Here is a 23,516-nt window from a genome sequence, read left to right as displayed (position 1 = left end):
AATTAGTCATGTTTTTAGAAAAAGCCACAATCACTAAGAAAAAAATCCTTAGTGACTTTCTTTCTATAAGTCAAATATTTTATCTGACATTGTCTGTGATTTATAAATCCTAAGTCATTAGGATGCCAAGACAGGACGTGAGAGCTCTTGCTTAAATATCTATGGTCATAAGCTGTCAAAATGGAGCCTGGACAATGTCCAATAAAGTTTCTAATTTTTTTCTTGTCCTTTCTGTCTGTTTATCCCACCCTATCCCTGGGACATCGGCGGAATGGCCACAGCCTTGGATAAACTCAGCACACAGCACCTGTACCACCCCACTCAAGTGGAGATTGTGCAGTCCAACGTGGTGTTTGACATCAGCAGCCTGATGCTCTACGGGACGCAGGCAGTGCCTGTGCGGCTAAAGATACTGCTAGACCGGCTCTTCAGTGTCCTGAAGCAAGAGGAAGTGCTGCACATACTACATGGCTTGGGCTGGACCCTGAGGGACTATGTCCGAGGATACATCCTTCAGGTAGGAAAGGATTTGAGCACTGCATCTGGGCCAACTCTTGGTGGGTTCAATGAGAACTGTGGCTACCTCTGGTTTGCTTCTTTCTCTCACACAGCCAGAGAGTGTGCTCTCCTCAGATCCCAGAGATGGAAAGGGAGCGTGCTGTCTGTAGGCTACTGTCAGGCCTTTGGAGCTTGTAGTTGAAGGGAAAAGTAGTTGGTTGATGAGTGCTGCTTTATGTACACCTTTGAATTCAACTCTTTCCCTCCAAGTGAGCTGTCTCATTTCTCTCTGTAAGCCTTACTATCTTTGAGATGAGGAATGAGCTTTGAAAATCTGACATGACTCTCCATCTGGGTTCATGAAGGTATTTCTCATGCCCAGGAGACAGGGTCCCCTTGAATGCTGTGAACCCTCGAGCTTTATTTTATCTTCACCCAAACCAAGGGAAGAACTACATGAACTCTATCTCTGTATATCATGGGAAAGCTCATGCTGTCGCTTCAGAGCTTGGAGCCCTGGAAAGTGTACATGTGAATGTAGGTTTGGCCGTTCTATATCCTGGAGCCCCTCCTTGTATCAGTGTCACTGCTAATGTGGTGGGGCTTCTGGAATTACCTGGGAAATGTATAGCCTCCACCCTATCATCAACATCCTGTCTCTCATTGCCTTTTTGGTGCTATGCCATGTCATTTTGCCTTTGATATTATTTTTTTATATCTTATCTGTCTTCCTGTAACTTTGAGAGGTAACTGTTGAGAACAATATGTTGAGAGACCCCAGGATCCAAAATCTGGATGATGCAAGACTATATTGAAGGAAATGTCAGTTGGGGAAGGTAGAATCTTAAGTCTTTTTTGAAGGTTCCTATGGAGATATTTCCAGAGCTGACCTCTTAGAAAGAAAAATGTTTATGGCTGTGCCAGTCCTGTGGAGTACCTTAGATATAACTGATATTTATGATCTGAACCATGCCCTGTAAAATGTAAATCCTCAGCTGCCGAATACACATATTATACGGAGACTCTACTGAGTGGGGATGCTCCTGTATCCCCATGTTTTAATCTGGGATGAGGACATACAAATCCATGCCATTCTTTTACATGGCTCTTCTACACACCAGCGGTGACAGATGGTATGCTACCAGCAGTAGCATAGTGAATAAAAGTAGAAAAAGAAGTGCAAAGGCCTGTCTCTTCCATGATGGGACAATTCTTAGTGTAGTACGAGCCTCAGCCTGAGAAGTATGAAAGTTTTTTCCCTCAGAACATGAACCGAGGGTGACAATAATTATATGCGTCATTTTTAGTTCATATTACTTTCTTTTTTGTGGCTGTGGGAAAACCCCATGACCAAGGCAGCTTTCAGAAGGCTTTATCTTGGCTTATAATATCAGAGGATGCACATCTTGAAAGGCAGAGACAGCAGGTAGAACACATGGCAGAAGGGATGAATAGCTGAATGGTCAAGTCTTAAACACAAACATGAAACAGAAAGAGAACACAAACAGAAATGGCAGGAGTCTTTAAACTCTTGAAGCCTACCTCGAGTGGACATTCCCCAACAGGGCCACACTTCCAAAACTTCCCTAGACAGCACTGCCAACTGCACCCCACATGTTTAAATGGATGAACTCGTAGGAGACATTCTCTTAACACCACAGTTTTAAGTAGTATGCTACATCTTCTCTCACATGCCTCATGTCCTACTATTTCAGTGAGGTAAGTGGGTGGATGAGTCATAAGAGCCAGGGAATATGAAGGGATGCGTGATCCAGGATGAAGACAAGGAGGGACCACTTTCCCCATCCCTGCTTAGCCTGGCTCCCAGACCTTTGGAGTACCAGATCGCTCTGGAGCACTTGCCACGTGACTGTTAACATCTTTTTTTTTTTGGATTTTTTTCCCCCTACAAGAAAGAAACAAAATAAAACTAACCAACCAAAAACCCTCTCACACCGGTCTCCCTAGAGTTGTTAGCTTAGCTGTTTTCCTTTATACCAAACCTCTCAGATAGCATCTTCACTGATTCCACTGTGATGCTTGCTGCTGCCATCAATACTGTGTTTCAACACCATGACTTCCAACGAGTAGATATGTGCATGGCTACACTGGTTTGCCATCATAAACACTCTGTAGTGATTCCTGTCACATGTTGATGTTAATTAATTGTCTTAGTTAGGGTTTTACTGCTGTGAACAGACACCATGACCAAGGCAAGTCTTATGAAAAAAACAACATTTACTTGGGGCTGGCTTACAGGTTCAGAGGTTCAGTCCATTATCATCAAGGTGGGAGCATGGCAGTATCCAGGCAGGCATGGCGCAGGAGGAGCTGAGAGTTCTATGTCTTCATCCAAAGGCTGCTAGTGGAAGACTGACTTCCAGGCAACTAGGGTGAGGATCTTATGCCCACACCCACAGTGACATACCCATTCCAACCAGGTCACACCTATTCCAACAAGGCCACACCTTCAGATGGTGCCACTTTCTGGTCCAAGGATATACAAACCATCACAGGGACCTATTCTAATCTTTCTGGGTCCTTTGGGGTTGCTTCAGTGCGGGGTGTGGATGCTTAGAGCTGAGCGGAGAGCTTTCTAGTCCTTGCCTCCACCTTATCCTGAGCTTCCTCCCATGAGACGACCAGAAACTTTGGATTAGGCACGGTGCCAAGATTGTCAACTGTTCCTTGATATAAAGTCATGAGCTAAAGTCAGGACCATGCTTTGTCCCGAGGTCCATAAGACAGCAGCTCAGTAGGTGGGCAGCCTGGCAGTGCTGTGTACCAAGGCCCATGACACACCAACTCAGCAGGTGGGCAGCCTGGCAAGATAGAGGTGAGAAATCCCTTTGGACAAAGCTAAATGCTCATGTCACTTATTGGGGTAGCTCTTTGCCATTCTTTCTCTTCCCCTTCCCTTTCCCTTTCGAAGACTTAAAACTTTTTAAATATATAATTTAAAATCATGCACACACACATGTGTGCCTATGTGCATTTTAAGCTTAGGTGTCATGGAAGCCATGGATTCTGGCATCTGGAGTCACAGCTGCCCACTGGTCCTCTGTAAAAGCAGTGGGTGCTGCTATTGCTCAGTCATCTCTCCATCCCCTGACAGGCTTCTCAAGAGTCATCTCTGCCTGACAGTGTCATCCTCTCTGTGTCCCCTTGCCCCGCTTGCTCCTCCAAACTGTTAATTTTACTTGCTGATGTCTGGCATTCGAAATTCCTGTTCACCCACTTCCTCTGTACTTTTCCTTTCTTGTTAAAGTATAACAAATACCCTTAACTTAGTGACTGTATTAGTCAGGGTTCTCTAGAGTCACAGAACTTACGGATAGTCTCTATATAGTAAAATAATTTATTGATGACTTACAGTCGGCAGCCCAATTCCCAACAATGGTTCAGTCGCAGCTGTGAATGGAAGTCCAAGGATCTAGCAGTTACTCAGTCTCACACAGCAAGCAGGCGAAGGAGCAAGAGCTAGACTCCCTTCTTCTAATGTCCTTATATTGTCTCCAGCAGAAGGTGTAGCCCAGATTAAAGCTGTGTTCCACCACACCTTTAATCCGAGATGACCTTGAACTCAGAGATTTAATCTTCTGGAATCCATAGCCACTATGGCTCAAGATCTCCATACCAAGATCCAGATCAGAAACTTCTATCTCCAAGCCTCCAGATAAGGGTCACTGGTGAGCCTTCCAATTCTGGATTGTAGTTCATTCCAAATATAGTCAAGTTGACAACCAGGAATAACCACTACATTAATAGACAACTTTATGACAGTGCTGTTTTATACTGTTCTGATTTGACCAGAGATTTCGTAAAAATATAAAATAATTATTTAGGTATTAATTTTCCCAAAATTTTATTATGTCTCGACAGGATAGGAAATATCCATCTTTCAAATATATTGTAGATTTCACTTTGTATGAGATATGATTGCAAGACAAGTGTCTAAGTAGAAGACAGCAAAAAGCCTCAAACCAATATATAGAAATTCTCTTATTGGGAAGGGAAATGCTACATAAAAATGCTACATTATATTGCCATTTTAATATAATTATAGTTAATTTTCATTAATGTAAATGTGGTGAAATATCAAATTTTAAATTATTATTTCTAGGAGTCTAGAATTGATATTTTCAGAAAAATTATAGATTTTGCATACTAGAAGAACTCTCAGCTTAGTTTCTGTCTTCTTTTATTGATAGAATTGATGTAGTATTGATTTTCTTTAAATGGCACTTTCTGTCGTTTAACATTTATCGTATACTTGTTCTGTGTAAAACAGTTCTAGCGTTAGAATAGAAGCAAAAGGTTGCAGGGCACAAACATTAGAGAATACTTTCTGAGAAAATATTCATTTTGTAAAAGACAAAAGAAGTTGAGCTATGAAAACATCCCCCCTTTTAAAGGTTGTTCTTGATTACTGACTAGTCTTTAGACTTATGTGTGGTAATGATAAGGTATGCACAAATGACTTTGAAAATAATTATATGTAACATTTTTTTGTACAGGTAGACTATAAACTGTTCATCTGAGAGCCGGGGAAGCCTATAATGCACCATTAGTGTACAAGTCATTTTATCTGGCTAAAACTCAATTGTCTTGTAGCCCTCAAGGCATCAATTTTAGCATTATTGCTCTCAACAACAGTATATTGAATATTATGTCAGTTAAAGGAGAGTAATTATCAAGGCAAGTTAGGGTGGCTGTTAGTCTTACCACATATTGACTTGGTTAGCAGTTGGCTATAGATTGTGTTACCGGGCAAATAAAGATGTACGGTAAGTTGAACTGGTCAAGCCAGGATATTAATCTAAGTCCCTCTGGGCTCAAACCTACATTCTTTATGTATATCCAGATACTTCTACCTTTAGCAAGAGTTTTGAAAGTGGAAGAGAATATGTCACCTGTTTTTCAAAACGGGAGTGTATGGTTGCAGGGGAAGAAGAGGTCATCCGGAATTCAAGAAAGCTATCATTTGTATATGATGTTCAGAGAAAAGTGGACATGACAGAAAGCCACACAGTCATTGAAAAGCTTCGGGGATCTGTTAAAGAGCCTTTCACTAGGGTGGCATATGTAAGCCAGCCAGTTGAGTGTAAAATGAATAGCATAAATTGGACCATAACCACGTAAGAAGGTGGGCCATCTCCTAGGCGTGAAAATCCCAGTGGTCTCTGGCGTAGTTGCTAAAGTCTTCATTCAGAAAGGAAAGCCGGATTGCTTTCCAGAAAAGTAAGATGGAAATAGTCACTTAAATGCTAAAATATAAATTCAAAGGAGCCTATATTTTCTGCAATCAAAGAATAATAATTATTATTACTTCAGGACATCCTCTAGAGACACATTTATTCACAATCAATAAAAACAGTGGCCTGCACTCTTATGCCTGCACTCTTGTCCCAGTCTCATTTCCTTTCTGTCTCTGACTTATCATCATTGAATGTAGTCATTTAAAAATAAAATTTTCACATAGCCTCTCTTTAGCTGGAACATGTAGCTAACATGCCTGGGTGCATGTTCCATCCTGCCTTTGGAAAACTCCCCACTTGGAAGCGAGTCCTTCCAGAATTCTAAGAACCAGTTCAGTCTTTCTGAGTAATTAGCAGAATGTCAGCAGCCAGGGTGTCAGAGGCTCAGTGATGCACACTGCAAGTAACCTGGGCCACATGGTTCTAGCACTTCTCAGGCCATCATCAGTCTGAGAAGTCTAGCTTTCAAAGTGGGAGAAAACACAGGCTGGATCCCTCTCTGAGCATTTCAAGGTACACATTAGCATAATAAAAGCTCTGAGGACTTTCTGAGGATATTAAGGGAGTCGACTTGAAAACACAGGTAAGTAGCTTTCCCCAGTCCTTGCTAATGCCTAACCTTTTTTGTCAAGTTCATCCAAATAGTTCAGTTCTGGAACACACTTAGCATAGGATCCTCTTAGGAAGGATTTCACTGCCTGCAAATCCCTACTGTTCTGCCTGTGTGGGTAATATTTTGTCTACAGGAATAAGATGAAATCCAGTTTTTGCCAGTACTAGCTAAACCAATAGAGCCCTTCTTTTTCTGGTGTTATTTTTATTTCACAACTGTTCGCTTCAGGCTCATACCACAGTTTAAATACAGTCAGTTGTTAAATGCCTTTCTTACCATTATTGTAAGTACTACACATTCACTCAATGCATATCAATTACAAAGAAACATTCTTAAACTTAGACCAGCATGATATTTTACTACAGAACTCATGCAGTAGCCAGTCATTGCATTTGGTCAGAGGATCCTTAGCATTTCTTCTGATTTTGTAGGAATAGACAACAACAGATACAAGTGTGCCTCCGCAGGTCAGAAGAAGGCAAGGCTCCCAGGCTGCCTAGCCAAAGGCCTATGCAGAAGAAACACATTCTGGTATTTGTGTGGTAGGAAATGTCAATACCAAACAAACACATTTATATTACCCCATGAGAAGTAGATTCACATGTTTGTTTCTGAATCCCTCTCCACCCCTCTTGTAGTTACTTTTAGAGAATTAACACTTGATGCATCCAAGTCTGTATGGGCTCTATGGCTTCTCTGTGATCACAAGAACTTCAAATGGGCACAGTAGTTGTATAACAAGGTTCCTGAAGTTCACAACCACAAATCTCTCGTTCCCCTTTCAGCACACATGCTGAGTTGCCAGTGCTCTGTGTGGGAAGGCAGATCCCTGGCTTAATGTCTTATCAGGAGTGTGAAATTCAGCCTTTGCCTTTATTTCACATGAGTCTCTCACCTGTAAAACAGCATAATAATAGTGCCTCACAACAGCTTTGTTGTGAAAATAAAAGCGTATGTGAAGGGCTACTCAGTATAGCCAACAATAACTGCTAATATGATGGTGGAAGATGATGATCAATTATAACCTATTGCCTACCTGCCCACTTTAGTTCATAAAATAGCCTTGAATTCTGGAACTCTTTCTCTTTTTTTTTTTTTTTTTTTTGAGACAGGGTTTTCATGTCTAGCCCTGACTGTCATAGAAGTTGCTCTGTAGACCCAGACTGTCCTCAAACTTAGAGATCTGCCTGCCTTTACCTCCCAAGTGCTGGGATTAAAGGCATGCACCACCACCAACCATAGAATTCTGGGATTCTATATTTCACTATTCCCCTAGCCATTCACACACAAAGATAGCAACTTCTCTGTTGTAAATAAATCACATGCACATGACCACACACACACACACACACACACACACACATGCTTAGGCATTTGAACATATTTGAATATAAAGGAGAGCAGAAGAGAATAGTGACAGACACTGGACTCTGCAGTTGGACAAGCTTGGTGTAAACCTTGGTGTCACCTTTGACAGCTGTTACCTAACACAGATGTATCATCCAAATATCAGTTTCTTCATCTATAAATCCTGTAATAAAATGAAATTATATTTAAATATCTCACACCTTAACTAGCCCATGGCATACTTTATTAATAACTATTATGTTGTGTGTGTTCACATGTGTGCCTTTGAAAGGAACAATTTATTCTGTAGGACACGGCTTTTACCGCTTTTTTGTATCCCTGTTTCATCAACTCTTCCAGTCCCTGTGGCAGAATAAGTGAAACTTGTTAGAAATCATTAGAGCAGGCTTTTGTATGAAATAAAAGTTACAGGTCAGGTTGCAGCTCAGCGATAAAGCACTTGCCTAGCCCTTGCCTAGCCCTTGCCTAGCATGTACAAGGCCTTGAGGTTCGGTTTCCAGCTCTAGAAAATAAAATGGGCAGATTTTAAAATGAGTATTAACTAGCCCCACCAATGTTTTTGGGAATTCCAGAAGCATAAAGAAGAAAGCACCTATCTGTAGTTCATTTAAGTAACCTTTTAATCAGTTAATTGCTATGTAGAGGCCACCAGCACAGGTCTTTCCTAAAGCCCACGAGGCAGTGAGCAAGGCAGCCCTGATCAGATGATGGGAAGGAAGTTATTTGATGAAAACTAAGAGAATTGCAAAGGACTTAAAGGAGGAATGATATGATCCCAGGTAGAGATAGGATGATCACCGTGGTTCATGAGAAAGTTATCTTTGTATCCTGTCACCGATGTGTGAGTTTCTCAGAGAGGGGGAACACAGCTTTAGTGAGCAGGAGCCCTCTCTTTCTAGCAAGCACAGGTACAAGATAGGTGATTTGGGGCAATACCCCATGTTTCAATCCTTTGTCTTTATCACAGTGCCTGAGCCATCTACAAACTTTATCCTGGCGATCCTCCTAGCCTCCCTATTAAAGAGATAGTTTGGGAGACTATTATCTCTCGTTTTAAAGTTAGCGTGGCTAAAGGCCTTAGGCAGGCTTGGAGCTGGAAGTTGAGTACGGGGATTTTGAATCCCCTGGCAAAGCTCTGACTATTCGAACAGTAATGAAAACAAAGTCCTCAGACATAACGATGCAGCTTGGTGTTTAGTACTCCGAGCTAAAATGAAGACGCTCTTCCTCTTGCCTTTGTATCACAGAGCCAGGTACCTCACCAGATAGCTCACCAGACTCTGAGGCGGAATGCAGTGATCAGGAATAGGGCCTGTGTGTGTGGAACATAGAAAGGGACTTAAGAAGCAGAGTTGATCCACTTTTCCTTGACGAGTTACATTTGATAAGGAACAACTCAGGTTTACTTGAAGGCATATTCTTTGTTGTCATTGTCATTGTTCATGGACACCCCGTAGACCAAACTGGACTTCAACTCTCATCTCCCAGCCTCCGCCTCCCTAGTGCTGGTATTACAGGTGTGCACACCACCACCACAACAGCCTGCATTGCTTTTAGATGTTATTAATCAAACTGTTGTCTCTGGAGTATCACTCCTATACATTCTTCATTGAATTTCAAGCAGACAGCTCCTGAACTGTGGGGTTAAACCTCAAGCCAGCCCCCAATTAGTTTCTAACTATGCCAAAATGATCTGTTCATAAGTCTCATTTTCTTGGTGGCAACCTACTTTGAAAAAAGTTTTTAGGATCAACAGATGTAGTGTTATAAATTCATAGCAAAGCTCAACAAATGTACTTCCATAGGCAGGCCAGTCTTTAGTCCCTGACTCTAGCTCTTAGGTTTCGAGAACCGCACATCTCATGGTTCTACTTTGCCATACATTTTATTTGTGCCATTCTGTCCTTTTCCTACGTTTTCCTCAGTTTGGTGAAGGAATAGGTGCTTTGACTCACAGGTGGGAGGAGGTTTTTATAACCAGGCTCTACTGTTTTACTATGCCTCTCATCTCTAACACTGATTAGTGAAATGTGAAGGGCTGAGAGAGGTAGGAATGAGAGGAGGATGTACAGAGTCTTCTAGAAGCTCTGACTAAGCCCATACAGACGAGGCAAACATAGCTATAGATGCATTTGTTTGATTTGTGTATGGTATTGGCACACGTAATGCTGGCAGTGATTGGAAGACACAGTGTGTGCCAATCCATTTACTAATAGAGTCAGAGTGACCCCTGCCAAGCAGAATCAGTCTGTGGAGACCTGTTGAAATAGGCAATTCTTAGGAAAAAGAAGTGTACTGGTACTCCATGGAAAGGATGGTCTGTGGGCTTGGATTTTGATATGTCTGATGCTTCCGTATCAGCCCTTCCTGCTTCCTCGCTTTCTTCTTTTCCCCCCTAACTACCTCTTTCTAAGGGATGTGATTCTAATGGCTCACTAATCCAGAATTTGTTTTTTATTTTTTATACCCTGGGACTTTGTAAATAATTACCTTACCACAGTGGTCCTGTTATCATCTAGGAAGTGTTGGTGGCGATGGAGTGGTGTGCTTACTCTTGTCCACCCGCCCGCCCTCTGGCACTTTCTCTTCCTTTGCAAAGAGGAGACTTAAGCTAGTGGACTAGGAGGGTAGGTGACACAGTGATAAGTATACATTACAGCAATGGAATGTCTTGTATGATGCCAAAATAGAAAGCAGAGAGCCCACAAGAGGATGGCCACTGCTGGGGGTGGGGGGTGTTCACATCCAGAATCCATCGTCTGTTTCCTGTGTGATTCTTAGGGAGAGAAAGAACCCAGAACAGCATGTTTGTTTGACTCGGAGAGCCAGAGCTTCTTTCTGTGTTTCTTCATTCTTCTGTACTTTTCTCTCACGAAACCATAATAACAGCGTCGGCGGCAGCTTTCTAGTTACTATGAGTAATGTGGTTTTGTATTTTCTATTTTTATTTTAATATGTTTCCCCTCCTGTGGATTTTTCTTGTTTTGTGTTAAAAATTAGTGTTAAGCAAATGCAGTAATTTAAACTGTGGTATGCTCTGTTTTTTTTTCCCCCTCAGTACAGCTCTGAAGGAGGACTCTATCAACAATAAGCATTTCTGTGTCCTTAGAGTGGGACATAGACCGCTAACGTATTGCTCCTGAACATAGTAACCCATACTTTAAATAACAGAATAGTCTTTGTTTCCAGAGTACCAGTTCATATTAGATCTGTTTATTCATAGTTTGTTGATAAGACATGAAATTGGCAAGTCAGAGAAGCACCTTAAATTGACTCATTTATTTGCTTGTTTTTAAATATACAGCCACAGTCATAAGTTTTAAATGAACAATAAGATATGTTCAGATTCCTCTTGAGAGGGTAATTAAGAGCTCCTTGTCTCAGTGCTGTCATCTCTGCCAGACTCTGAGTTCATGCTGAGTATGTTCCATTGAGTCAGCCGTCACTCTCTCAGCAGTGGGATTGCTGTCCCACGCATTGACATGTGAGGGAATGTCTATCTCGCAGTAGCCATGGGCCTCTGCCAGATTTGGAGATCTGAAGGGCCAGGACTGGGAGCTTTTCAGTTCTGAATCAATCACGGTTCCAATTTCTAACAGCAGAGACAGGGAGGCCAGTTGAATCTGTGGCCAACACAATGGTATTTTTTTAAATAAATAAATAAATTTCTCTCCCTTTCCTACCTTGGGTGCTTGATTCCTTTAGAACATGAGTATCTCTGTCCATTAATCCTCTGGTGACTTTCTGCTGGATTCAGAGTGTGGTTTCTTAGGTGAAAAGCGTGTTATTCGTTCAGCTGCACAGAGATGGAGATTAGCCAAAAGCCGATCAGGACATGTGGACGGTGCCAGGCCCAGGGCACCTGAAGGAAGTGTATTTCTTTCCTGCCTAGCCTTCACTTCCTCAGCCATAGCACGAGGATGCCCTGTCTGCTGGGAGTGGGGGAGGGCGTTCATTGGCAGTGTACTAGCTGCCACAAATCCATGGCCATAGGGTGCGTGAGAGCCCTTGAGAGTCAGGCATATCACCTCTGTAACATCACCTGATTTAGTGCTTTTCCTCGGGTCTTCAGTGTCTCAGGGGGCCCTTTTCCCTTGCAGCACTGATCTTTCAATGAGGTGCTAGTGTCTGTCCCAGGCAATAACAAGGAAAAACCATGCAGTGTGAACAGCTCTTATTAGGGGGTAAATGCCATTAACGCTTTTGTAGCCTTCTCTACCGTCTGAATGCTCTTGTCAAGAGCGTGACTCACCGAAGCCTTCCTCTAAATCATAGAACAGAGTTTCAGATGCTGAAGTTTTACATTTTAATTAAGCAAAGCCATTATCCCCCTTGGCTCCCATCTTTTTTTCTTTTTTTAATCAGCTATGCCTGCAGCCTTTGAACAGTCCTCTAAAATAAGGCTGGAAGAACTTGTTACTGGAAGTTATCTTAAGGCCTTGAGAAACAATTACCCTAAGTCGAATTCGTGTTAGGTGATTCTGGTGGTATGGAGCACACACCTCCCTCAGGTCGGGTGTTTGAGATGTTCATATAAGATGCATGTTTCTATATGATAGGAGAAAACGCGAGCTTGTCAAACTGATGAGTCTAAATTAACAAAATATTGAAAGCATCAACCATCTAAATAACAGATTTATTTCTGTACATACGTAGAATTGTTTCTGTGGTCATTTTTTTATGTAAATTTCTAATGTTATTTGAAGCAAAAAGAAAAAAAAAATGTGGGCAAGAGCTTGCTTTACTCCATTCCTTCTGTTAGCCACGCAGTCGTTGGGTTACAGCTTTGAATTGTAAAAATTCAATAAAAATAGTTACGTGATAGAAGACTGAGAGAAATAAAGTATTTTTAACTCTGGTATTAGATTTTAATAAAGAAATTGTAAACATTGTTAAAACATGGGAAGTAAACCCAGAAAAGTTAGGGGCAAATTAGAAATAAAGTTAATGATCTGATGCTCATTGCTAACTTAAAATATATAACTTAATATGCTTTTTATTTAGAGTATATTTTTAAAAATTTCTTCTCCCTCCCCCCCACTTTTAAAAATTACCTTTATGGTTTTTTGTTTTTCTTTTCTACTTGTCCTCATTATTTGTAAACCTGAAGAAAATGGGTTCATTTGGCAGATTCTTACTTAAGTGGTGACTGTCTAACCGGGTAGCATGTTCCTGGCTTAGCTGTCAGTGGCAGAGGCTCACTTCCACCAGAGAAGAAGAATCAGTAGCCGCGTTTTGTAATGGCTACATAAGCCAGATCTATAGCTAGGAAGGACATTAGCCAAGAATATGTAAATGGAGTCCTCGGACATATTTCCAACTTGCTTGAGAGGTTAGTATCAAAAACAGACAAACAAACAACAAAGACAAACCCTAAACCCCGAATTAAGCCTTCTTCAGATCCCTTGGTCAAACAAACATAGCTTTCTGCCACTACTTTTTGAATTATGATATTTATTTTCTTTTGATTTAATTAGATTTTGCTGTCTGGTATGAAAATCTCCACCTATTTATTAAATTATACAAGTTAACAGGCAAGGATTCATTTCCTGTCTCTTATTTAGCTTATAAGTGATTGGTCAAGCTAACCTACTGTTATTGTAAAGTTCCCTTTTCAGTGAGAATTCAGAGGTGACCCTGTTGTGCTCAGGGAGGACCATGTGTAGAAACCTCATGTGAAGTCCCTCACTTAGAAAAGGTGATCTCAGTGGAGTTGCTTTCACCAGTGCCACTTGGGAGTAATTGAACCTATTACCTTGTGTATGTTTGACATTAAATTAAAGTCTACATTCACATGAAAACATAAACTTTGGAAGTAGTCTGCATTCCGTTTGTTTCCTTCGCTCAGTGTGTGGATTTTAGTTCATCTGAACCTTATTTTGGAGAGAAGTTGTATGTGCGTGTAATCAGAAATGTGGCAGTCTAGTGCCTGTAGGTGGCTCCTAAGGGAAGTATTCTCACATCTGAGGGACTGTGAGAAGACACTTTAAGTAGCACCATCTGCCTTGCCCGCTTCTTTCTCTCTGTTCTACCTTACACCTGGATCCAGACTGTTAAAACAGAAACTATACTTTCTAAGGTTCACATTTTGGGATAACTTTGATGCCCAGAGAATGAAAATTATCAGAGATGTACCGTCAGACTTCATGAATGGTTTCCCAGGCACCAGGTGGAGGAAGCACTAGTGTACTATATTCCCATATAAAGAGTATCTGGGCTCTGAAAGGAGCACACTGGAGGGAACTCCTCTTAAAAGGGAGGGGCTTTGTCAAAGAATGCTATAGAGTGGGGGTGTGCATTTAGGATGTATTCGCCAGAGGACATCCCTTTGAAAGTCTAGACAGCGTCCTGAGGATAAGCTGTGGTCTCCCAGCCCTAAGGAGCATCTGATAGTTTAAAATTTCACAAATGTTTAAGGCATCCCTATACCATGGACAAATGTCTTGTCATAAGTGTGGCTTCCATTATTTTAGTCACATTTAGGTTTTTAATATGATTGCTGTGTTGTATTTCTTTATGAATTTCCATGACTCTAGAAAGTCTAGATAGTAGAATTTCATGCCAGTGTTACATGGTGACAAAATACTTTATTTCCCTCCAGCATTCTTTCCTTCCTGTTATATCTACATGGCTTTACTCTTACCTTCGCTTACTGGACTAGTGAGGAAGGTTTGGGAGGGTTGTGTGTTTTTACTTCTTGAGTGAGCTTCAGGGAGATGGAACATACATATTGGTTAACTTTGCAGCTTCGTAGTATGTGTCTAATAGGTAGCGCTGTAATTCAAATATGTGGTTTAGAGTGGCATTTATCAAACTAAAGCATATTTTCCTGTGGAATCAATATATGAGTGGTATGACAATCTTCCCCCATCTAAAGTATTTGAAAATCTAAGGAATAAGATCAAACACGAAATCTCTAAATGTGTTTAAAGAATTTTTTCCATTTAGAAAAAAGTTCTATGACGTGTAACGTGGCCTTTGATTTTATACGACTTATGAGTGCAATATAAATTAGTAAATTTGGTAGAACCTAATATATTAACAATACTATATATGTACACATGCTTTCTACATTTACATGTTTTAGTAAAGATGTATACTAAGATGTTACACTAAAAGTAATTACCTCAGTTTAGTAGGGCAGACATTGAGAACCAGATAATTAAACTTTTCATTTTCAATTCTAATTTGGTATAGAGCAGGAATTAAAATCTGACTTAGAAAATGTTCACCAAATACTCTTTATTTACTTACCAAATATATCTTTAAAAGAGTGAAAACACAAAGATTTATCTGAAAAGATTAGAGTTCTGAAATTTCCCTTTATAAACTACGCAGAATTCTGAGCAGTGCTTATGAAATCTGAATAGAGCTTTATGTAATGCAACGGATACTGTGGGCAGAGCTTAACTGCAAGACTGATGGGAGAAGTAGGTTTTTATTTTGTCTTTATGAAGAGGAATGAATATAGAGAAAACAAATGAATACAGAACCAAAGACTAGAAAGACACACTAAAATATAGTACAGCCTTACACGCGCCAGCTTATTAGTGATTTGAGGACCGAAGACAGGGATTTGCAGAACTCAGTAGCAACAAAGTGCACATAAGTTATTGATAGCTGTTCGTTGAATTTTATCACAGTTTATACTTTTGTATAATGTTGGATGTCATGAGAAGGTCTATGAAATATACAGAACGGTCTGTTGAAAGCTTTAAGGAAGGGTTAGAACTGTGGCTGGCAGTAGGGCTCCCGCTTTAGTGTCATTGTGGTAGTTTTGCTTCAGTGAAGGTTGATGCTTTCACACGAGTGTGTTAGCCATGTGTAGTTCTATGCGAAGGATCCAGAATGAACTGGCTTCATCAGGGTAAGTTGGGCATCTACATTGAGTGGACATTGACAAGGTCTGGTTGGTCTAGGGCAGCTGAACCTACGTACTTGGGTGTCGAAATGCTAATAGGGTGTTGGTTAGGGCAATTTTGCGGTGTTTGGTTTAGCCATAGTTTGTTCAAATGTGCATTGTTCTAGGGTTCTGCAGAACAGCAGGAGAGGGAAGGCTAAAGTGTGGAAGCCTTTTGAAGTGTCTGTTTTCTTCCTGGTTACTGTCACCCTATTGGTCAATACAAGTCAAGTCACAAAGACAAGACCAGCTGATCTTAAGATTGGTCTGAAGAAACAGACATGGGGATGGGAGGACAGGAATGATTTGGGGCTAATACTGTAATCAGTGGTCATCCTAAAGCCTTGGGAAGCTTACTGGTGCTTACAAGGAAATAACCTGTGCCAAGATGTCTTGTTTGGAAGTTGTCGCTGTGTTTGAAGCAGAAATGGTGCTGACATTAGGAGGAGTAGCAGGCATACAATTGATGAAAGAGATACAAGTTGCTCACAGTCAGATTCCAGGGTTCAAGGCTGCTCTCGTGGGAATCGAGACAGCCTGAAAGGTTGTAGCTTAATTGTGGTTTCAGTAAACTTCATCTGTGCAAACTTCATAAAAGAACCTGGCATATTATGCTGGAAACAGTCAAATAAGAAAGACTCTTCAAGAATACTTTTACTTACTTAGAATTCATGCCTTTATTATAGCACCCATCCCTCTCTTTTACAATCTGCTTTCTGGCCCAGGCCAGCCTCCAACTCAGACTCTTCCTGCTTCCTCAGTGCTGGGACTGCAGAATTGCCACCACATAGTAGTATTTTCTTTATGACGTCAGCCTTAAGAATGGTGATCAGATTGCAATAAATGTTTCAGCTCACCTGCTAGTACCACTTGGGCAATTTAAATACATGAACAAAAGATCCCAGAGTTTGAATTTCCTCTTTCTATCTCTCAGAACTGATGCTTCTGTAGTTATTTTTCTTTTTTAGCATTTGGAAGTGTGTCAGCTTTGACCAAAGTTGAAAAACAAAGTCATGTTACTTCCCAAGTTTACTGGCTAGAGAATGTAACTCTTTAATGGCTTTCTTCGACAGTTGCTTTGTTGTACATGGCTCAGCATCTGCAAGTTACGTGTGTTTCCAGAAGAAACCGTGTACAGGTTATTATGGAAATGTATAAATGCTATTGACCTACTATGTGAGTAGGAAATTTGCTTGATCACAGCTTCTTCATGCCACTTATTCATAAAGGGAGAACACTTTTAATTCTTTGACCTTACCTACAAAAGAAAATAGAGACACTTGGCAAAAACGGCTTACTCTGCGTATTTGCTTCTGGAAGGGAAACCTGTAGTTTATCATTTAAATAAATGATAGGCTACATAAACTGCTGTGTATAGCAAATGACACGATAAAATTTTGTTTCATACTATGGTGTCTTGAGCATGAAAGCATAAAGGAAGACATGTGAATGAGGACGAAAACCATCGGCAGTTATTTAGGAATGCCCTCCTCTTGGTTCTTTATGGTTAACAGTGATGGGATGTTGTAAGCACAGAGCGAAGTCAGGCGCAGTGATCGCAGCTCCATGATTCATTCCTGCATTGCTCCTGATTGATTCTCCCCGCCATGGTTAGTTTCAGAAACTTAGATCAAGGAAACCTGGTGATGGCAGAGAAGCTGCGTCACGGGGAGCAGCTGAGTGAGCATCCTCCAGGAGCACGCATTCGAATGCACTGAGTAAGGCTGCTTAGATAATAGCACTTAGTCCATTGGACTTTGTTTGGAAGCACTTAGACAGTTATCGATTCACTTGATGGTCACAAAGTATGCCTGTGTTAAGCAGACTTGAATGACTGAAAAAACATGTTTTAGAAGTCTGACCATTTTTTTAATAGTTACATTGAAACCACCTATATTGCTAGTAATAAGAACTTTGTCCTAAAAGTTAATTTTTAGACTGTTTCTCATTAATAAAATTCACATCCATAAAAATTTGCCAGCTGCTATCAGAAGCCCTGTAAAACATACATGCTTGACTCTGTAACATTCACCCTGCCTTTTTTCTGCTTGTTGGCATTCATAGGATTTCTGAATGGCTACCTAGTTAGTTTCATGTATTTCTTTTTTTTATATAGGTGATTTACAAATAACAGTGTTAGAAAGCATGATGTTTAAGTTGATAAGTAGAAATTGAAAGAATGAAAATGTGGATATAGCATATTATCTATAATACATATATACTATACAATTTGTACACACAGATGTGCACATATACACACATACACATATGTAATACATATACTCAGATGTAGGTTTAAGAGCATGACCATTCCTTTTGATTGTCATTTCTAGAGCTGTGCTATATGTTTAACCAAAAGCCATTTACCTCTACACTTCGTTTGTATTGACCTGCTGCGAGCTGCCTTCCCCTGCTGGCTTTGGTTCCGAGCTCTTTCACCCTTTCATGTTTAGTTTTCCTTCTTTTCACCATAGGTCAATGTATAACTATTTTTTTAAACAAAGATTTGAGATGGTTATAATTTACTAATTGGTTATAAACAGAACAATCTAGGCATATACAGAAATAAAAAACAAAAACTCTGTGTGTCTGAGACTTAATCTTGGTGTTTATTTCCAAAGGCTTTGCAGGTTATTTCTGTACAAGACGCAGACCAGGTATTTCTTTTGTCATATCTAGTGTTTTTCGAATCCAGAAATCACACTCCACGTTATATTTGACAAGACTTTGTAAAGGTAAGTGATCCAAATAGAATATATAGTTATTTTGAACCTATCATAGCAAAATTATTCTTTCTGTTCTCTAATGGGGACAGATGGGATTATAAAAGTCAAATGATTCTGCGTTTTTCAAATGAAGCCTTGAAGTCCGAAATAAGACAACCATCACTTACTCAGAAGAAACATGTGTTGGTTAAATGCCATTGGTTAAATGCTATCTCAGAGTCTTCCCAACAAGAAGGAGCCTGGTTTGAAAGTTACTTGCTAATTATTGTGTAGAAGTTCAGTTGATCAGCCCTTCGCTCGAGTCTCTGGGACCTTGGAAAGAAAGCCTCACAGAGTGTGAAGGCTCGCCTCAGTCTCACTACGCAACCAAGGATGGCCTCAAACCCGTGATCCGCCTCACACCTACTGAATGCTGAGGCTACAGGTTTCACTTCCCAACCGAGGCTTAGAAATACTTCTTACAAGTGTTGACAGCAAACCAGACCTAAAGAGAAGTCAGTAACCTCAGAAGCACAGATAATTGTAACACAGTTAAGTAATTAGAAGTGAAAAGTCTTATGTATCTGTTACCCTGGTTTTTAAATTATTTTGTTTACTAATTAAAAATTTAATGATGTCTCTGGATGTTCAGCGTATCGAATTCCTGAACATACCATGGTTATTTGTCATGGCTTGAATGAGCCAGCCCTGGTAGATCAGGCGACAAGCCATTTCTCATTAGTGGCAGAAAAGGGACAAGGGGCTATGGTTAGGGTCTACTCTAGAGAGGGGCTTTATGTCTGAGTAGACATTCTATTTCACTTCAAATTATTAAACACCACCTGGCCCTATAAATTTTGGTATTTATTAATATAAGGCCTTCGATAGGAATTAAATTCAGAATCTGTTATTAAAAGGGCAGAAGAATACTTCATATTTTTACATTTTTAGATTGATGTTTATTTATTTATTTATTTATTTATTTATTTTTATGGTGGGGTCTGACGATATGGTTCAGGCCAGCCTTAAACTGAGAATCATCTCACATCTGCCTTTACAGTGCTAGGATTACACTGCTTGGCTTTTAACTATGGCTTTTGTTTCTCTAACTTTTGGCTATTATGTGCCATTAAAAGCTGTTTATTTTGATGCCTTACTTAATAGATTTTAGAGTTAATATCCCCAAATGCAACTCCAATAGCAAGGACAAGCTATCTAGATAGTTTTAAGAGGCTGTGTTAATAGTGTACAGATAACAAAGTAATACATATGTTGTTACAAAAAGAAACCCTAATTATTTTAAAATTTGTTAGTATACACTAGCAACTGAAAATAATGAAGTATCATTAAACTAAAAGAGTGCCATGCAGCTAACACAGCTAACAGGAGGGTTGGAGGTGTTTGTGCGTGAGTGTGAGTGTGTTGCGGGGGGGTGGGGGGGGCTGCATGTACATCCGTGTAAGTGCAGATATAGGTGTTCATGGGATTATTCAGAGGCCAGTAAATCATGTCAGTTGTCCAGTTCAACCACTCTCTATCATATTCTCTTGTGACAAGGTCTTCCACTGAACTTGTAGCTAGACTGGCAGCCAACGCACCATGCCATTCTTCCTGTGTCTCCTTCTAACTCCAGCCCCAAGTGCATGGTTAAGAGGCGTGTGCATTGCCTGGCTTTCTACATGGTGCTGGGTATTTAAGCCTTCTGTTTGCACAGCACGTGTTCTGTCCCTTTCATGTCCAGCCATCTTCCCAGAGTCTTGATGTATTTCTCAGGAGTCCTTCTTCTTTAAGAACAGAGGAAGTAAGTTTCTTGCTATATAGCTATGATGGCTTAGTCATGACATTATCTACATTTGAAAAAATCATGATAATATATTAGTGCATGTGTGGGACAATGTAAAGGATCTTAGGTAGGTTTCTATAGCTGGATTTAAGAATGCTGATATGCTTGGTTAGAAAGAAAATTGGACATATTTTGCATATAACCCTTTGAGTATTAATTCTGACCAGTTCTTAATGTAAATAATGTTTACTGTCATAAAATAAACACAGTGGGGTTTACACCATATGTTTTATAATTGTTTTGTAGCGTTTTTTTATTTGTTTGTTTTCACTGAAATGGAACCTACAGCTAACTCTCTGAAGTTATGCTTGTATAAAAGGCAATTAAATTTGTACACTAACAACTTAGCTTCGCAAACCAATGTCTCTAGACAGCTTTTGTTTAAAAAAAAATAATGACTTAAAGATTAACACTACCCCCACTCCCAAGACACAGTCTGAAACAGAAATTCAATTCACTCCCCTGGTGCCAGTTGACTTTGGGTATGTGAAGGAAAGAGTCCTTAGAGTGTACCCAAGGAATGCCTAACCTCCACTAACTGGGGGTAGGTGGGTGGGGGATCGGGGGTTGGCTTAGGCAGCTGTGAGTGGCCTTTGAAAATGAGGCTACTGTGGTCTCTTAGTTTGTTTTTGTTTTTTTCCCATCCGGCTTGCAGGTGTTTGATATTGTCAGAAATAAAGGCTCCCTTTAAAACATTTAGGTAATTTTAAAAACTGTTATTATATTCATAATCACTGTTTCTCTTGATCTCAGGGGAGGCTGGGTACCCTTGATTATCTTTAATAGAGCATATGAAACTGATAGTGCCAATGGGAGCTGGGTGGCAAGTTTTGTAATATGCCTACCTCCCCCCACCCCCATTCCCACATTGCTAAACACATCTCTTGGCAAAATGCAACAATGTCCATAATTACCAGGCACTGCCAGCCCTTCCTCCAGAGCTGCTTCTGCAGGACACCTGTCTGACTCTTGCTCCCTTCTGTACCTTCTCGTGCCCTGGCTTGCTGGCTCGTCTAATGTCAGAGCAACAGGCTGCCATTAATGAATTCATATCTCTTGTCAAATTCACAGACACCCACGTAGTTTATACCATAAGCCATGGGTGGTGGCACAACATCCACACAGTAGGCATTTAAAGTCCCCGTGTGAATGAATAAGCAAACTGAACACAGATGCTCGCCCGCCCTGGGCTTTCCGTTCCTTTATATGGAATGCTTCTTCTGCATTTGGCAGATCTGCTTAGCACAATTTGGTGTTTGTCTGGAAAAGAGACTCCCAAACATTGTCTCATCGACTGACTAGATGGAAGAAACAGCAGGATCCCCACTAACTTTCACCATGTAGAGTAATTTTGCTGGATAAGAAACTATAGAGAAGAGATAGTGAGTTCTACCATTTTTTCCCCAAAATATAGCAATAAAGAAAAGAATTTCTCACTAATATTTATAGTGGCAGAAAATCTGGGGGTGAAACTCATACAGACTACCAAGAAGACTTTTGTTAAAGCCAGGGCGGGGGTGCCTGGCTTTGTGAATTATGAATGCCCTTCAGTGGTACACGAGTGCTGGTAATCGACCCCAGCAATGGCCCTTTAAAACTGTGCATTTGAGGATGAGATCAAAGGATACGGGCTTAGGGATTTTTAATGAATCAGTTGTAAGAGACTTGAGAAAATTGGCGTAAGAATGTACACTTTTGTTTCTTAGAGGCTTTGAGACTTCATTTATGAGTATTGTTCTCAGAAGTTAACACCTAAAAAATAGAAATTTTTATTTTACAATTATTAATTTGTTTTATATTTATACAGATTAGAGTAGCCCATCTTCTTTAATATACACCATAAAGATCACAGTATGATAAAACCTGAGTTTATATTAAAGTATGTAAGACTTCCTTTAAAGTTTGTGTTTTTATTTCTGTTGACAAAAGTAACACAAGATGAAGATAGGAATTCAAGTGATATTGTGACATATAGAAAAAGCTGTCTCTAGCCCCTTCCTGTAGAGAATTTCCCACCGGTTTCATAAATTGGTATACAGTCCTCCACTTATTTTTAATTATTTATAGTACTAATTAGTTCTTGTTATGAATTTTAATGAATGGTTTCATTCTGTGTGTATATACATATACATGCATACTTAAGTCTATTATCCGACATTTTCATGATTTATCATAAAGTTTGTATTGCACCCCAAAAGTAGTTCCACACCCTAAATATTCATCCCAAATTTCTGGAATCAGTGAATATTACCTTGTTAGGAAAGGGGGCCTTTGCAAATATAAGACTAAGGCTCTCAGAATAGAGTATCTAGGATTCTCTAGATGGTGCCTAAACTCTCTTTTACATCTTATAAGAAAGATAGAAGCTAGAGACAGACTCATGCATAAGGCTTGCTTAGAGGGGAAGATGGTACCAGGATTGTAGGTAGAGGATGGAGTGATGTACCTCATGCCACACGTTGTCCACAGCCACCAACGGGCTCATCCAAGAGCCTCCAAACAGAATACAACTGTGCTGACATCTGGCATGGACACCAAGCTTCCACAGCTGTAAGCGAATAAACTTCTATTGTTTGAAGCCACTGATGTTGTAGTTATTTGATCCAGCTAGAAAGTAGCTATAGCCCTCATGTTGGTGTGTAGAGATCCCATTTATTATGTGTAACTTACAGAATTTTACATTATGTGGATATACTATGCTTTAGTTAGCTAATCCTTTATTTAGAGATAATTTGCTTCCAATGTTTTAACTTAGCAAACATTGTTTCAGGAAGAGTGTGCAAGTGTAACTGGCATGTTTATGTAGAGTAATTGTCTAGATATAAAATGCCACATCTGTTCTAGGTACTTAACCATGTTTTGAGTAATACATACATATGCATGGATATCTCTACCATGTAGTTGTTTGGGTACTTATCTTATGTACAGACACCTTTGTTGATTTCTTGAATACACTTACCAGAATAGACTATAATTTTTGTTGTGAATTTTTTTACTTTTTTATGAAAATAGGGGAATCATATATGTAGTTTGTCTTTGCAACTCCTTGCCTTTTCCCCTGAACAATGACTCATGGAGAACTGGGACAAATAGGTGTCCTTCTGTTCTACTGAGGCTGTCTTGTATGATTTCTATTTTCCTTAACAATATATAATTTTTGTTTACTAAAATTAGAGTCATTCTTTAAAATCACCTTTTGTCAGATCTCCCATTATTTAAAAAGCTCCTCTTCTGAGGTGATAATAATGTACATGGTTATGGAAAATCTACTGATAGAGGTTTGAAACATAAATACGTGCTGAGCGTCTTTGTTTCCACTAAGTATTTTTAA

At 40.0% G+C, this 23,516-nt stretch overlaps 1 protein-coding gene across 20 annotated transcripts in view; it reads left to right on the top strand.

The window, feature by feature from the left end:
- The window catches only part of Bnc2 (basonuclin 2), a 409,226-nt gene that overhangs the window by 284,624 nt on the left and 101,086 nt on the right, over positions 1–23,516 (top strand). For all 20 annotated transcript variants that reach the window (XM_017320205.2, XM_017320209.2, XM_017320204.2 and 17 more), the window contains one exon: positions 282–517. In XM_017320205.2, the coding sequence (XP_017175694.1) occupies positions 282–517 (236 nt within the window). The remainder of the gene's footprint in view (positions 1–281; positions 518–23,516) is intronic.

This window comes from Mus musculus, chromosome 4 (genome assembly GCF_000001635.26).
Source record: "Mus musculus strain C57BL/6J chromosome 4, GRCm38.p6 C57BL/6J".
Lineage (NCBI taxonomy): Eukaryota > Metazoa > Chordata > Mammalia > Rodentia > Muridae > Mus > Mus musculus.
Note: the sequence above shows the minus strand (reverse complement) of the source record. Positions and strands in the feature narration are given on the sequence as shown.